Here is a 14,751-nt window from a genome sequence, read left to right as displayed (position 1 = left end):
GGGAGATGTAACTTTATGCAAATGAGCTGAGTGGCAACCAATCAGGTGTCACACAGTGAGATTTTACACTGGAACACACTCTGAGCGGAAGATATAACGATTAATAAAAGCTTCATTATTATGATAGATGACTGTTTTTAAGCTTTAAGAACAATATTATCTGCTTGGGACTCAGAACTGGCCTACACTCTTAAATAAGATGGTTCTACGTAGAACCATGAACTCTCAAAGAACCCCTCTCATACTTAAATGGTTCTTTGCATGATGAAATGGTTCTTCAGATTGATGGAGAATGTGCTCTATATATTTCTGTACACCAAAAAGGGTTCTTCTGTTACGGCTTTAGTTTAAAAAAAAAAAAATTCAAAATTCAGAAATTGCTTTCCCAAATTTTCATATCATTACCGAAACACAAGACGTATACAGTATATACAGTTGTATGCAAAAGTTTGGGCGCCCCTGCTCAAATTCCATGTTGTTGTTGATTTTCTAAGCATTAATAAGTGAACCCATCCTCAGAGAACACACTTAAATATAACCTTTTGGTGCACAGTTTTTATTTCTTTGCTGAATATTGAGAAAAAATGAAGCATAAATAAAATAAAATGTGCCATAACTTTTGCACAGGCCCCATTTTACATTTTATCCCCCACCCCTGATATGATAAACTCAGCAATTCACACTTCACACTCAGAAAATCCACTAAACATGGAATTTTAGCAGGGGTGACTAAATTTTAATCAGTTAATAATTGTTTTGTTAGTGGAGTGTAATTGAGTTATCTTATTGAATTTAAACTCCAGGACAGACGGTGTTTTTCTGTTGTCCGTCTCTGGAGCTGCAGAGCCTCTGAGGCTTCACACTCTCCGTCTGTAATTGGCAGTAAATTTGAAGCTGCTTCTTCCTGGTTTGCTGTTTATCTCCCTGCAGCTCCATCAGCCTCCTGATAACTGACAGCCAATCATCCTCACTGGGAGATTCACAGTCCGCCGGACGGTCCAGTCGTTCTGTTTTCACTCCAGTGTTTTGGTTTTCTTAGGTTTTTGTCACAAATGGCGAATTATAGAATTATATATATATACAAAACCCCGTATCTCCAAAATGGTAACTTCACAGGAGAAGGAAAACCATACCTTGACATTTAATGTAAGTCAGTGGAACCAGACTTTTTTCTAAGTCATTTTGGGTCGTTTCTTTGGTCCATTTATCATGAAATTTACACACAATACAAAGGGCAACAGGCATTTTCAAATTATATCAAAAACTGAAAATCGACAAAAATAGAGATATGAGGTTTTCTTCCGACAACAGCGAAATATATATACTATATATATAGTAACTTTACAGGAGAATACAGTAACTCTGAATTATTATATAATTATATAAAAGAATAAAGGGTGTGTGGCGTTTTCAAATTGCAAAAAAGTAAGAAGCTACAAAAATGGAGATGTATATTTTGCTGTTGTTGGAAGAAAACCTCGTATCTCCATTTTTCTCGGTTTTCACTTTTTGGCATAATTTGAAAATACCTGTTTCTCTTTACATTGTGTGTAAATTTTATGATGAATGGAACAAAATGAACAGCTCAAAATTACTTGGAAAAAAGTATGGTTCCATTGACTTACATTAAAAGTGAAGTAGGTTTTTTCCTTCTCCTGTAAAGTTACCATTTTGGAGATCCGAGGTTTTGTTCAGACAACAGCATATACGACACATTCTCCACCAATCTGAAGAACCAGTTTATAATGCAAAGAACCATTTAAGTATGCAGATGGTTCTTTGTGTTGATGGTTCTATACAGAACACTAAAGATAATTGAGAAGTCTGTGCAGCACTAAGAACGAACTCATAAAAAAACAGACACCCATGATGCCTCGTATTCGAAAACCAATAACCAAATCTGGCTGATTTAACCCCTTACATGGCCAGGGCCCACCGGCAGGCCAGTCTGCACAGCAGTGTACAAACTATTTTATACACACATCTCCAAAATAATGGTATTATATGAATAAAATCAGTGATACAAATTTTTGAACAGTAGTGTAAATAAGTTTAAAGGGGGAATCCTGGCCCTAACATTACTGTTTGATATGTTGTTTGTTCTGTATATGTGGCCATTATAATCCAGCTAACTAGGAGAAGAAATCCGAACAGCCCCCAAAATCCACCTTAGTTAGTTACGGCTTTTTTAAACACACCTTCCACCTTCAAGACGCATCATCAGAAGGGGTTTTTCTCATCTTTAAACTGTAAAATCTCTCTCTAGAGTCTAGAACGCCACTGTCGAAGGAGAGTCGGCATGTTTACCACAGATAGGAGCGGTGGTTACGGTTTGCATCTCACCCGGTGTGTCCCTTTAATATGTGTATGAGTACGTAATTAATTTATGACAACAGAAAAAATATTATATATATAAATACTAATATTAAATAAATACTAAATACTATTTCTATTGTGTAAATCTATATAAAGTGAAAGTAAGTTAGAAGTGATGTAGGTGCATCATCACTGCTTTCTAGATATTCATGATGGTTTTATGATTGACACAAACACCATTTAGGAAAAAAAGAAAAAAAGAAATAAAAATAAAGAATAGTGTGATGCAGCATCCTGTATTAATTGTGTTAATCACTCTTAGAGGTCGTGCACGTCAGTATTTAATCGTTTTCTCTGTTCTCTTCAGGCTAAATGTTTACTTATAGCTCTGTTATCGTGGAAGGAAATGAATCAGTCAGATTAATATTGACCTTCTGATGAAAAAACTGTCGTCGGGCACATTTTCCTCCCTGCAGTTTATTTATTTTACTGGAATAAATTCACTCTTTGCTGTTAGAAAGGCAGTAAATTATTAGCTGGTAGTGACATTAACGCAGCCCACTGCTGCTCCTCGCCTTGTTTCGTGGCATTTATTTATTTCTTTTTTCATAAGTTGGCAGTAAAGCCGTTCCTCTGAGGACCTTACTGTATGAATTATGCCAACATATTTCCCCCAAACTCAGCGCCGACATCTGTGAGGCACAACACAATCAGATATGCAAATGAATGGGATACGTTGGCTTTTAGAGGCAGAAGTAGGAAGCTCATTAAATCGATTATTGCAATCCTTAAAAGTAACAGTTGGAGCGTTATTTGAGTCGAGTTCGGATTTGGAACTGATTTCGTACCTAATTGCCTGAAGCTGGCAGACTGACAACTTCATTTAGCTCACCGCAAATAAAGAGCTGTGTATTACAGCTAATACAGAGAGAGAGAGAGAGAGGAGAGAGAGGAGAGAGAGAGAGAGAGAAGGAGACAGGAAGGAGAGAGAGAGAGAGAGAGAGAGAGAGAGAGAGAGAGAGAGAGGGGGAAGGAGGGATGGAGAGAGAGGGGGAGAGAGAGAGAGAGAGAGGAGAGGAGAGAGAGAGAGAGGGAGAGAGAGAGAGAGAGAGAGAGAGAGAGAGAGAGAGAGAGAGAGAGAGAGAGAGAGAGGGGAAGGAGGGATGGAGAGAGAGAGGGAGAGAGAGAGAGAGGGGAAGGAGGGATGGAGAGAGAGAGAGAGAAGGAGAGAGGAAGGAGGGATGGAGAGAGAGGAGGGGGAGAAAGAGGGAGAGAGGGATAGAGAGAGATGGAGGGAGAGGTGAGAGAGAGATGGAGAAAGAGGACAAAATTGAGAGAATGAGGGATGGAGAGAGAGGGGTGAGATGAGAGAGAGAGAGAGGGTAATTATGATAATTTTACAGGAGAAGAAAAAAACTTACTTTACTTTGAATGTAAATCAAGTACTTTTGGGTTGTTTCTTTTGGTCTGTTTATTATAAATATAAAATTTACACACAGTGTAAAGAGCAACAGGCATTTTCAAATGATAACAAAAACTGAAAAACGACAACAATGGTGATACAATGTTCTTCCGACAGCCGCGATATATATATATATATATATATATATATGCATATACATGTGTGTGTGTGTGTGTGTGTGTGTGTGTGTGTGTGTGTGTATATGTAGTTTCCCTTCTTCTTCTCTTGCCGGGTTGCCGGAGTGGAAAGGCTGAGTTCTCTGTAGCTCCTCTTTGCTCTCTACACATCAGGCTGTGGTCTGGATCTCCTCTGCGTTTCTGCTGATATCTGTGTGTGTTTTATTTTCTCGGCGCAGTATTTCACTCGCAGGGCTGTTTACGGAATAATTCATGAATTTGCTCGGTTTTATACGCCGCTTTCATCTCCTTATCTGCTTTACATCTTTTTCATCACAGCTCTAAACTGACAGGGGCCAGAGGAGCCGCGAGAGGACGGCGCGCGGTTGCGCGAATATTAATAAATAAATAAATAAATAAATGAAAAAGGCTGAATCTGCAGCCAAGCCAAACTTCACAGCCAAAGAGAAATCTGCCTCGATTATGGAAAAAAAGCACTAAAAGCACCCCTTTGTGGTGGTCTAATGAGACTGATTCAACATTTGCACTCAGCTTTATCCCCTAAAACCGCTAATCGTAAATCACACAGCTCACTTTCATGTGTTATTTACTATTTCAGATACACTGTATATTTACATTGCTCTGATTTGTGGGTTACTCTGCTTATTTCAGTGTTAAATCATAGCAAGCGTGCATTTTTTTTTTAATCGCCAGTACGTACGACCTGGAAAATGTTCTGTGAAACGTATTAAACATCAAAGTATTTTCTGTATTTCAAAGAAACCACAGCAGAGACTGTCTTTACAGCCCTTCGCTCGCTTATTTATGAGTGTCAAACGGCCAAATCTGTCCTTGCTGGCTTTGCTGCGACATCGTTTCACATTTTTAGACTTGCATTGAGCGCATTTCTATGATATCGTGCACTTCATCAATTTGATAATCATCACATTGTACCATCTGTACTTCGTTTTGTTTCCCCACAAGCGCTTTTACTGTGGTTATATGCGCAGTATGGTCCCATGTGTCATCATAAGTCATGTTTTATACTTGTTTATGCGCATATTTGTGGCTGTAGATGAGAAAAAGCACAGCATAAACTACAGACTGACTCATTTCACTACATAGAATTACATTTACACATAACTTCACATTGTTAGTTACTTTAATTAATTGATTAATTAAGTGTATTCATAGCCAAAATGGCTCTATATGGTACCATATCTGTGTATGTCTTCTAACAGTAGTGAAACTCTTTTTGGAGCTTTATAGGACCATTTTTAAAGGGTTCTTCAGGCCATTTAGCCATTCAAATGGCGCTTTGAGTTGTAATGGTTCTATATAAAACCACACTACCAGATTAGTTCGTACGGAGCCCCTAGGGGCCGTGGTTAAAAAAAAAAAAAATTAATGTTAATTAATGTATTGCGTTCCCTCGCAAAAAATTGCATTCCCTTGCAAAACATATGCTCGTCAGACAGCAAGCAAACGTAGGACCAGAGGTGCCCGACGACATTGCCTACATTAGAGCTGTTTTCCCAGTTTGGCCAGTCTGCGCTGAGTTTATTCAGCTGTTGTTCTCTGCAGTCTCTGTAAATGTAGCTTTTGCTGTACGAGGACCCTCGACCTCAGTTTCAGTTTGCGTCACTAACAGCAAAATCATGTTTGATTTTGAGAAGCGACACGTCTTTATATTTCAATCCAAGATCAAAGCAAAATTCAACGAGCTGCTTCATGGCTGAGCTTAAGCACAGCTTTGCAAGCGAATGCAAACCGTTTTGCAAAACATTCGCGCGGAACACAAAAGATTTCGACTCCGTAAGTTCAAACTGTCACTACCGAAACATGAAGAGTTTTAGTCTGTGGGCGGAGCCTTGTTTTAGCCACGCCTCTGCATTTTAGGGCAGGAAATGAGGCTCCATCCCTGTCCTTCATGGCCACATGGTGAGCAGTTAGATCCCATTGTTCTGAAGTAAATGTGTCCCAAAGTCTGAAAATCAGTGTGGAACATTAAGAACTGTCACTACCGAAACAGATTTTTTATGTTTTAATGTAAAATAGGATGATTTTCTGTGTGAACAGCTGTTCAAAGCTGTGTTTGCTGGTTTACTGGCTACGTTTTTGAGCTCAAAATGAGCTAAAATTGTCACCGAAACAGTCACTACTGAAACATCTGGTAAAGTTTTGGTGTTATGATTCCTCTGGTAGTGACAAAATGAAATGTTCAGTCATTAGTTTTAACAAAATAAACATAATTAAGATTTAGAGTCACTCAGAGCAAAAAGATTTTAGTCTAAAATCCAAAATCAGTTAAAATCCTAAATGTGCTTAACATCGTAAACAACAGAAGAACCCTTTTCAAAAAGGTTCTTTATTGAACCATCTACAGCACATTGTCCATCAATCTAAGGAACCCTTTAATTATGCAGAGGGTTCTCTGAGTGTGCCTGGTTCTATATAGAACCTTTTTCTTCACTAAAGAACCCTATAAGCTATGAGGCTTAGGGAGAAATTGAATTTAATAGCTCTTCAGTTTGATTCTGAAGCATCTATGCTGAACCTTCATGCTAAAAGTCTCTCTCTGTGTTCCCGCAGTCCTATCCAGTGCCCGGTCTTGGAGATGAGGACTTCAACATCCCTCCCATCACCCCGCCCACCCTGCCCGAGCATGTGTTGGCTCACCTGCCCGAGACGGATTCGGCGTACCACCCGCTGTGCCCACCCGTCTCTCAGAGCGGGCTGCACCCCTTCCACCTGCAGCCCGTCGAGCTGCCCATGTCCGTCCCCAGCATGGTGGGCCAGGACACCAACCTCATCACCAACTCACTTTCGGTGGTACGTTTTAACACAACACCTTCTACACAGTTGCCCCAAATTTGGTCGATCTCATTTGTTTGGTGTCTGCTTTAGCTTTAGCGCTGGAGCTACGAGGTTAACCTCTATTCTCCAGGGTATATTTTGGTTTGTCCATCTGAATTTACATGACCAAATCGTAAGGCAAATTATTCAGTAACTGCATCAAATAAATGTAAATTTTTATTTTATTTATTTTTTTGGTATAAGCTCCCCTCAAATTAACAGAACATGTGTTTTATGATCACACATATTGCTATATGCTTACAATTTACTGCTGAAAGCCAAAAATCTTAGACGCTCTTTGTATTATTTTATAAAAATAATTTTTACAGAGCAGATCACTGAAGAGACTGAAGAGATCTGTTTATAGTTTATAGCCCAGATTTGTGGAAAAATGGGTTGACTTTTATTATAAGGGTTTAAAATTACATCACCCATTTATTTGAATGGAAAGAAGACAGTTACAGCTCTCATACGACCCCCACCTTTAGAATGTAGCTTATGAAACATGACAGTTATGAAGAGGCTGGACTGGGAACTAAATTCAGTCAAATTTTGAGGGGTTAATGACGTTTGCACGTCTCATTTATATCATGTGATTGAAAGAAGGAAACACAGAGAGTGTTCCTGTTTAGCTTAGCGAAGCAGCGCAGGAATGAGCCGCACTTTAACCCCTTAAAGTCTCAGACTTGTTACATACTAAGGCTAATTATTCAGCAGCTACAGGGACCTCAGTACAAACTGTCTGCTTGCTGTGGGTCCTGGTCATTTTAACTGTTTGTTAAAACTGTCCCAAACTGCTCGGCTAGTCTGTACGGTTAGCTGTAATGTACACAAGCTAGCTTCAATGTTTTTAGTCTTTTTTCTGGATTTCTTTTCAGTTCTCTCTGTTTATTTTACGTACGACTACATTAGAAACCACCATGCATTTCTCTTTTTCTCACTCTCTCAGTGGCCCACACAGATAGGGGCCAACTGGGAACTGTCCTGGTCCTCCTGAAGGCCAGTCCATCCCTGGTAACAAATAATGGAAGCATATACCCCAGTGATTAGCACTGTGCTACATCTGTCCATTTTTCTAGACGACACTTCATCGTACAGTGTCAGAAACACAGACTTGACCACACACTCAGAAATAAAAGGTAGTAAATGTCACTGGGGCAGTGGGGTAAAGTTGAACTATAATCCATTGAAATTATACACCGATCAGGCATAACATTCTGACCACCTCCTTGTTTCTATGCTCATTGTCCATTTTATCAGCTCCACTTACTATATAGGTGCACTTTATAGTGCTTTTACCCTGTTCTTCAGTGGTCAGGACCCCCATGGACCCTCACAGAGCAGATACTATTTGGGTGGTGGATCATTCTCAGCACTGCAGTAACAATGATATGGTGGTGATGTGTTAGTGTGTGTTGCGCTGGTGCGAGTGGATTTTTAAACACTGTGTCCACTCACTGTCCACTCTATTAGACACTCCTACCTTGTCAGTCCACCTTGTAGATGTAAAGTCAGAGACGATAGCTCATCTGCTGCTGCACAGTTTGTGTTGGTCATCCTCTAGTCCTTCATCAGTGGTCACAGGACGCTGCCCACAGGACGCTGTTGGCTGGACGCTGGTTGGTGGACTATTCTCAGTCCAGCAGTGACACTGAGGTGTTTAAAAACTCCAGCAGCACTGCTGTGTCTGATCCACTCAGACCAGCACAACACACACTAACACACCGCCACCACGTCAGTGCTACTGCAGTGCTGAGAATGATCCACCACCCAAATAGTACCTGCTCTGCGAGGGTCCATGGGGGTCCTGACCACTGAAGAACAGGGTAAAAGGGGGCTAACAAAGTATGCAGAGAAACAGATGGACTACAGTCTGTAACTGTAGAACTACAAAGTGCACCTATATAGTAAGTGGAGCTGATAAAATGGACAATGAGCGTAGAAACAAGGAGGTGGTCAGAATGTTATGCCTGATCGGTGTATTATGTATATATATATATATATATATATATATATATATATATAATATATATATATATATATGTGTGTGTGTGTATATCATTATGTATATGTATAATCAAAGTGTTTACATGCTACATCAAACTTGGTTTAAAAATTGGATGAAAGTTCAGTTTTCCGTTATATAGGCCCTTTACCAACTTGAAATGTATAATTTAGGCGTGCAGTTAGCACAATGCTAACGGCTAACATTGTTTACTTGTGAAGCCAAGCTTGTAAATGGTTGTGTGTCGTTTAGAGAGAGAGAAATCTGTCTGTTAGAGTTAGACAGATAGAAACGTTCAATGATCAGCAGACACTCTGTGTATGTTCTCCTCTGAGAGAAGCTGCTAATGTGAGAAAAGTACACAGTTGGCTAACAGCTGGATAACTGACAGAAGTAAAGTACATCACCGGAGACTGTGGGAGTTTGCTACCAGAAAATGAGCACTAATTTGATTTATTACGTGTTGAATCAATGCCAAATTCCCCTCTGGATAAAAGATAATAGAATATAATTCAGCGACAAGATGCACTTTAATATAGCATATTATTCTATTTTACATACAGTGCTGTGCAAAAAGTCAGAAACTGCCCCTCATTTGTTTAATTTCCAGTCAAAATGACTGTTAAGATCAGGTATAAGATAGTCCACTTTATCACACAGAAGTAAGGAGTAAGAGTTTACAAATAAATGATTGAAAGCTACAGAGAAAACGAGACTCCTAACAACCACCTGGAAGACCTGGTCGACACCAAAACTGCCCCCAGCAGATAAACAGCACTTAAAGCTTTCATCTTTTAGAGAGAGGACCTTCAGTCGAATGACATTTTGTTGATTTCTAAGTGAAAACAATTAAATATGGCATTTTTCAGCAAATTTTATTCCACAATTTCTATTTATTTACTTATTATTAAGTCGTGGCCACAACTTAGTAAGGCATGGGAATGAGATAATTAATTCTTCCACAGCTTAGTAAGGCATGGGAATTAGTTCCTAATGCATGGCCACAACTTAGTAAGGCATGGGATTGAGATCCTAATGCATGGCCACAAGTTAGTAAGGCATGGGAATTAGTTCCTAATGTGTGGCCACAACTTAGTAATGAATGGGACTGAGATCCTAATGCATGGCCACAAGTTAGTAAGGCATGGGAACGAGATCCTAATGCATGGCCACAACTTAGTAAGGCATGGGACTGAGATCCTAATGCATGGCCACAAGTTAGTAAAGCATGGGAATGAGTTCCTAATGCGTGGCCACAACTTAGTAAGGCATGGGACTGAGATCCTAATGCATGGCCACAAGTTAGTAAGCATGGGAATGAGTTCCTAATGCGTGGCCACAACTTAGTAAGGCATGGGACTGAGATCCTAATGCATGGCCACAAGTTAGTAAGCATGGGATGAGTTCCTAATGCGTGGCCACAACTTAGTAAGGCATGGGACTGAGATCCTAATGCATGGCCACAAGTTAGTAAGCATGGGAATGAGTTCCTAATGCGTGGCCACAACTTAGTAAGGCATGGGAACAAGATAATTAAGTCATTGCCACGACTACCAGGTCTTCCAGGTGGTTGTTAGGAGCCCCAGTTCCTCTATTCACACTTCTGCGTGCAACTTCAGTCGTGTGTGTTTTCTGCTGGACACATAAACATGAATGACTTGTAACTTAATGGCTGTTTTGAATGAGGAGTCGTCTCTGTGTTTTTCCAGGTTTATGTTTATGTTTTCATAAAATGTTAAATGTCTAATGTCAATTTCCTCCTATTTTTTTACATGTGAAGATCATTTTATGTGGGAATTACCCTCATTTTAAAAGCACCCAGTGACAGGGTGTCAGTCATGAGTCCACACTTTGCACATTTTTTCCTTAATTCTGGTCTTAGGTCAGCAGAATGTCCCTCAGCTCTATTTATAAGTGTATGAAGACGTATCTATAGGGCTTTCCTGAGAATCGAAACGCGCAGGCTGGGATCAGCTCTAGTGCTGCAGACAGTGCTCTGGTGACACGAGCTGGGTGAGGAGCTGAGTGTGTGACTAACTGTGGTCAGAGTTGAGGATGGAGGCTGAATGTGCTGAGCGTGTGACTCAGAGCGAAAGCCCGTTTTCTCAGCTTTCAGCTATTGTTTTCCACACACCTCATGTCTGCCGGCCCCGAGCCCAATATTGAGTGGTATTTACACTTCCTGTGGTGTTATCAACCACAGACGAACCTTTCTTACGTACCGTGTGATTTGTTATGACATTTCCATAATCATAACCGCATTGGCATTAGCCTGTTTTCTGGGGTGATGCACTTTTATCGGAAATTAATGAACAACAGAGCAAAGGTGTCTACAAAAATGATGACTTGTGTGCGTGGAAATTTGGCTCAACCATTTTGGCACAAAATACTTCTACCGAGTTCACGGCGCGTTCAGGTTATTCCCATAATCGCATCGTCATTATTGTCCGAGATGACGTTTTTTCACTGTGTAAATTGAATTAATTAATGAATAATAGAAAAATGGTTTCTACCATGACACTATGTAAATACTATGACTTTATGACATTCATAAATTTTTTCCTATTTTATTCCTTTTTCATTTATTGTTCATTCAGCTTAAATGCTTCCATGTACTGTAAGTGTGCATTCGGTTACATTTTCCATAATCATAACTGCATAGCCATTATTTTTGCAGCTGCTGCAGCTTTATAGGCAATTAGTCAATAATAGAGCAGAGTTTTCCACCAAAAATGACTTTTTTATTCAATATATTTGTTCTTCATTTGGCACAAATACTTAAGTAGACTTTTACAGTGCATTCAATGTATTTCCATAGTCGCGTAGTCATTATTTTTAGAGATGAAGCACTTTTATTGTAAATAATTAACTTTTATTGTAAATAATACTGGAGAAATTGTTTCTATCAAACATTGGGACTTTTATTGTTGGGAATTTGCACAACCGAATATCTATAAGCATCTGATTTATTATTATTTTTTTTTTTACCTTATTGTTCATTCAGCTGAAATACTTCAATGCACAGTCAGTTTACAGTGTACATTCAGTTAAATTTTACATAACTGCATAGCATTATTTTTGCAGCTGATGCAACTTTATAGGCAATTAATCAATAATAAAGGTTTCTACCAAAAATTACGGAATTTTATCAGTGAAAAAAATTGGCACATTCATTTTTTATTCAATATGCACTTTTATTGTAAATAATGAACTTTAGAGAAATGGTTTCTACCAAACATTATGGCTTATACTGTTGGAAATTTGGGACCTTTTTTTTCTATTCAGTTTCTTTATTGTTCACCTGGTTCACGTCCTTCGGTGTACTGTCTGTGTGCATTCAGTTCAGTATTTCCATAATCATAACCACATAGTCATTGTTTTTGCACTGGGTTCACTTTGTAGTCACTAAATGAATAATGGAGCAACAGTTGGTACCAGAAATGACTGACTTGTTTCAGTGGGAAATTTGGTGCATCAATTTTTTTATTCAATATATTTGTTCTTTATTTGGCACAAATACTTAAGTAGACTTTTACAGCCAGTTCAATTTATTTCCATAACCACACAGTCATTATTTTCAGAGATGATGCACTTTTATTGTAAATACTGCATTTTCGAGAAATGGTTTCAACCAAACATTGGGACTTTTATTGTTGGGAATTTGCACAACTGAATATCTATAAGCATCTGAATTATTATTTATTTTTTTACTTTATTGTTCATTCAGCTGAAATAGTTCAATGTACAGTCAGTGTACTGTGTACGCTGCATAGCCGTTACTTTTGCAGCTGATGCATCTTTATAGGCAGTTAATCAATAATAGAGTAAAGGTTTCTACCAAAAATTACAGAATTTTATCAGTGGAAAAATTTGGCACATTCATTTTTTGTTCAATATATTTGTTCTTTATTTGGGACTTTTTTTTTCTATTCAGTTTCTTTATTGTTCACCTGGATCACGTCCTTCGGTGTACTGTCTGTGTGCATTCAGTTCAGTATTTCCATAATCATAACCACATAGTCATTGTTTTTGCACTTGGTTTACTTTGTAGTCACTAAATGAATAATGGAGCAACAGTTGGTACCAGAAATGACTGACTTGTTTCAGTGGGAAATTTGGTGCATTAATTTTTTATTCAATATATTTGTTCTTTATTTGGCACAAATACTTAAGTAGACTTTTACAGCCAGTTCAATTTATTTCCATAATTGCATAGTCTTCTTTGGGGATGATGCACTTTTATTGTAGATCATAATAGACAGACAGTTTCTACCACACGTGATGCTGTATATCAGTGAGAAATTTGGCACGACCACTTTTTATTCAGTGTATTTGTTGTGCGTTTAGCACAGATACTTCAGTGTAAGTTCAGAGTGCGGTCAGGATATTTGCATCATCACAGAGTCATTATTTTCAGAGCTGCTGCACCTCTATGGGAAATGAATGAATAATAGAGAAATGATTTCTAGAGCCGTTTCTCCAGTTTCTTTATTGTTCAGCTGCTGCAGGTGCTTTAAAGCACCATCATTGTGTCTGATATATTTGAGTATTTCCATATTTAAAAATACATACTCATTATTTTCAGAGATGATGCACCTTTATAGTAAATTTTTGAATATTTGAGAAATGGTTTCTACCAAAAATGATGACTTGTATCTTTGGAAATTTGGTACAACCCCTTTTTTTCTATTCAGTTTCTTTCTTGTTCATTTGGCTCACATATTTCACTGTTCTGTCAGAGCGCATTCAGCTCAATATTTCCATATACTAGAGATAAGATTTATGTAATATTTCTTATTTTGAGATGGTTGTGCACTTAGTATAAGATTATCCAGCTTATTTCTAGACATTTTTAAGTCATTTCATCAAGATATTTTATCACTGTATCGGTAGATAATTTTACTGATTTCAAGTACATTTATTAACACAAGCAAGATTATCTGCCAATATTGTGAGATAATTTTACTTGATAAAATTACTTAAAACAAGTAAAAATGTGTGGAAATAAGTTAACCTTTCTGTGGTGTTAATGTGTGTGTTACTCAGTGGTCTGGTGGACCCACCACATTATTGTTTATTTAAATCAATACAGCCATAACAATTTATGTAAAAATTCCAGATGTTTAAAATATCACAAGTGTCCAGTGTAGGGTTCTCCTTTAGCAGCTGTAGCCAGTCAGCAGCCTGTCCATGTTGTCCACCCTCACACACACATATACACACAGACACACACACACTAACAGCAGGCCATGTAGGAGGAGAACAGAGTGAAGGACACAGCACCTCCACACTGTTACTCCCCGTGGGTTCAGCCCAACACCACATGTGTAATATAAATGTGTGGGGGGTGAACAGAGTGAAGACACTGAAAATGGGTTATTTTATATGTTCTTCACAGAAAATGAGCCAAGACCAAGAAATCTGAGAGTAAAATAATAATAAATCACATCATTTTTTTCTTTTGGTAAACACTGAAAACGGGTCCCACAGACCGGAACACCACACAAGGGTTAAATAATCTTGAAATAAGGTTACAACAGTCTGAACAGGAGAAATATTAGATTTATTGACTGGTCATTATTTTCAGAGTTGAAATGCCCTCATTGGTAATGAATCAGTAATAGAAACTAAAGTGCCTTTGTCAGTGTTTATATGCAAAACTATGACAACTTAAAAACCACTTGAATTTTAAATGGTTCTTTGCAGAGTTAAATGGTTCTTTTCTATGGTGGAGAACAGTTGTATATGGTTCTTTAAATGACCTTTGAAAAAATGAAGCCTGAAATAAGTGGGAAATTTGGCACAATCATTTTTTATGCAATAATTTTTCTGTTCCCTTTTTTCTACTCAGTGTCTTTATATTTCATATATATATACTTTATTATTATTTTCCTCAGAGTTGTTCATTTTAGGGCTGATGCATCATTAAAGGCTGTTAATCAATAATAGGGCAAAGGTTTCTACCTAGAAGTGTGAGTGGGAAATTTGGCACATGT

General features: G+C 38.3%; 1 protein-coding gene across 1 annotated transcript in view; it reads left to right on the top strand.

The window, feature by feature from the left end:
• Positions 1 to 14,751, top strand: part of tox (thymocyte selection-associated high mobility group box) — a 110,768-nt gene that overhangs the window by 66,121 nt on the left and 29,896 nt on the right. Inside the window, exon 4 of the mRNA XM_036565381.1 lies at positions 6,487 to 6,726. Within this exon, the coding sequence (XP_036421274.1) occupies positions 6,487 to 6,726 (240 nt within the window). The remainder of the gene's footprint in view (positions 1 to 6,486; positions 6,727 to 14,751) is intronic.

This window comes from Colossoma macropomum, unplaced genomic scaffold, assembly GCF_904425465.1.
Source record: "Colossoma macropomum unplaced genomic scaffold, Colossoma_macropomum, whole genome shotgun sequence".
NCBI lineage: Eukaryota > Metazoa > Chordata > Actinopteri > Characiformes > Serrasalmidae > Colossoma > Colossoma macropomum.
This window is presented reverse-complemented; position numbering and strand designations above follow the sequence as displayed.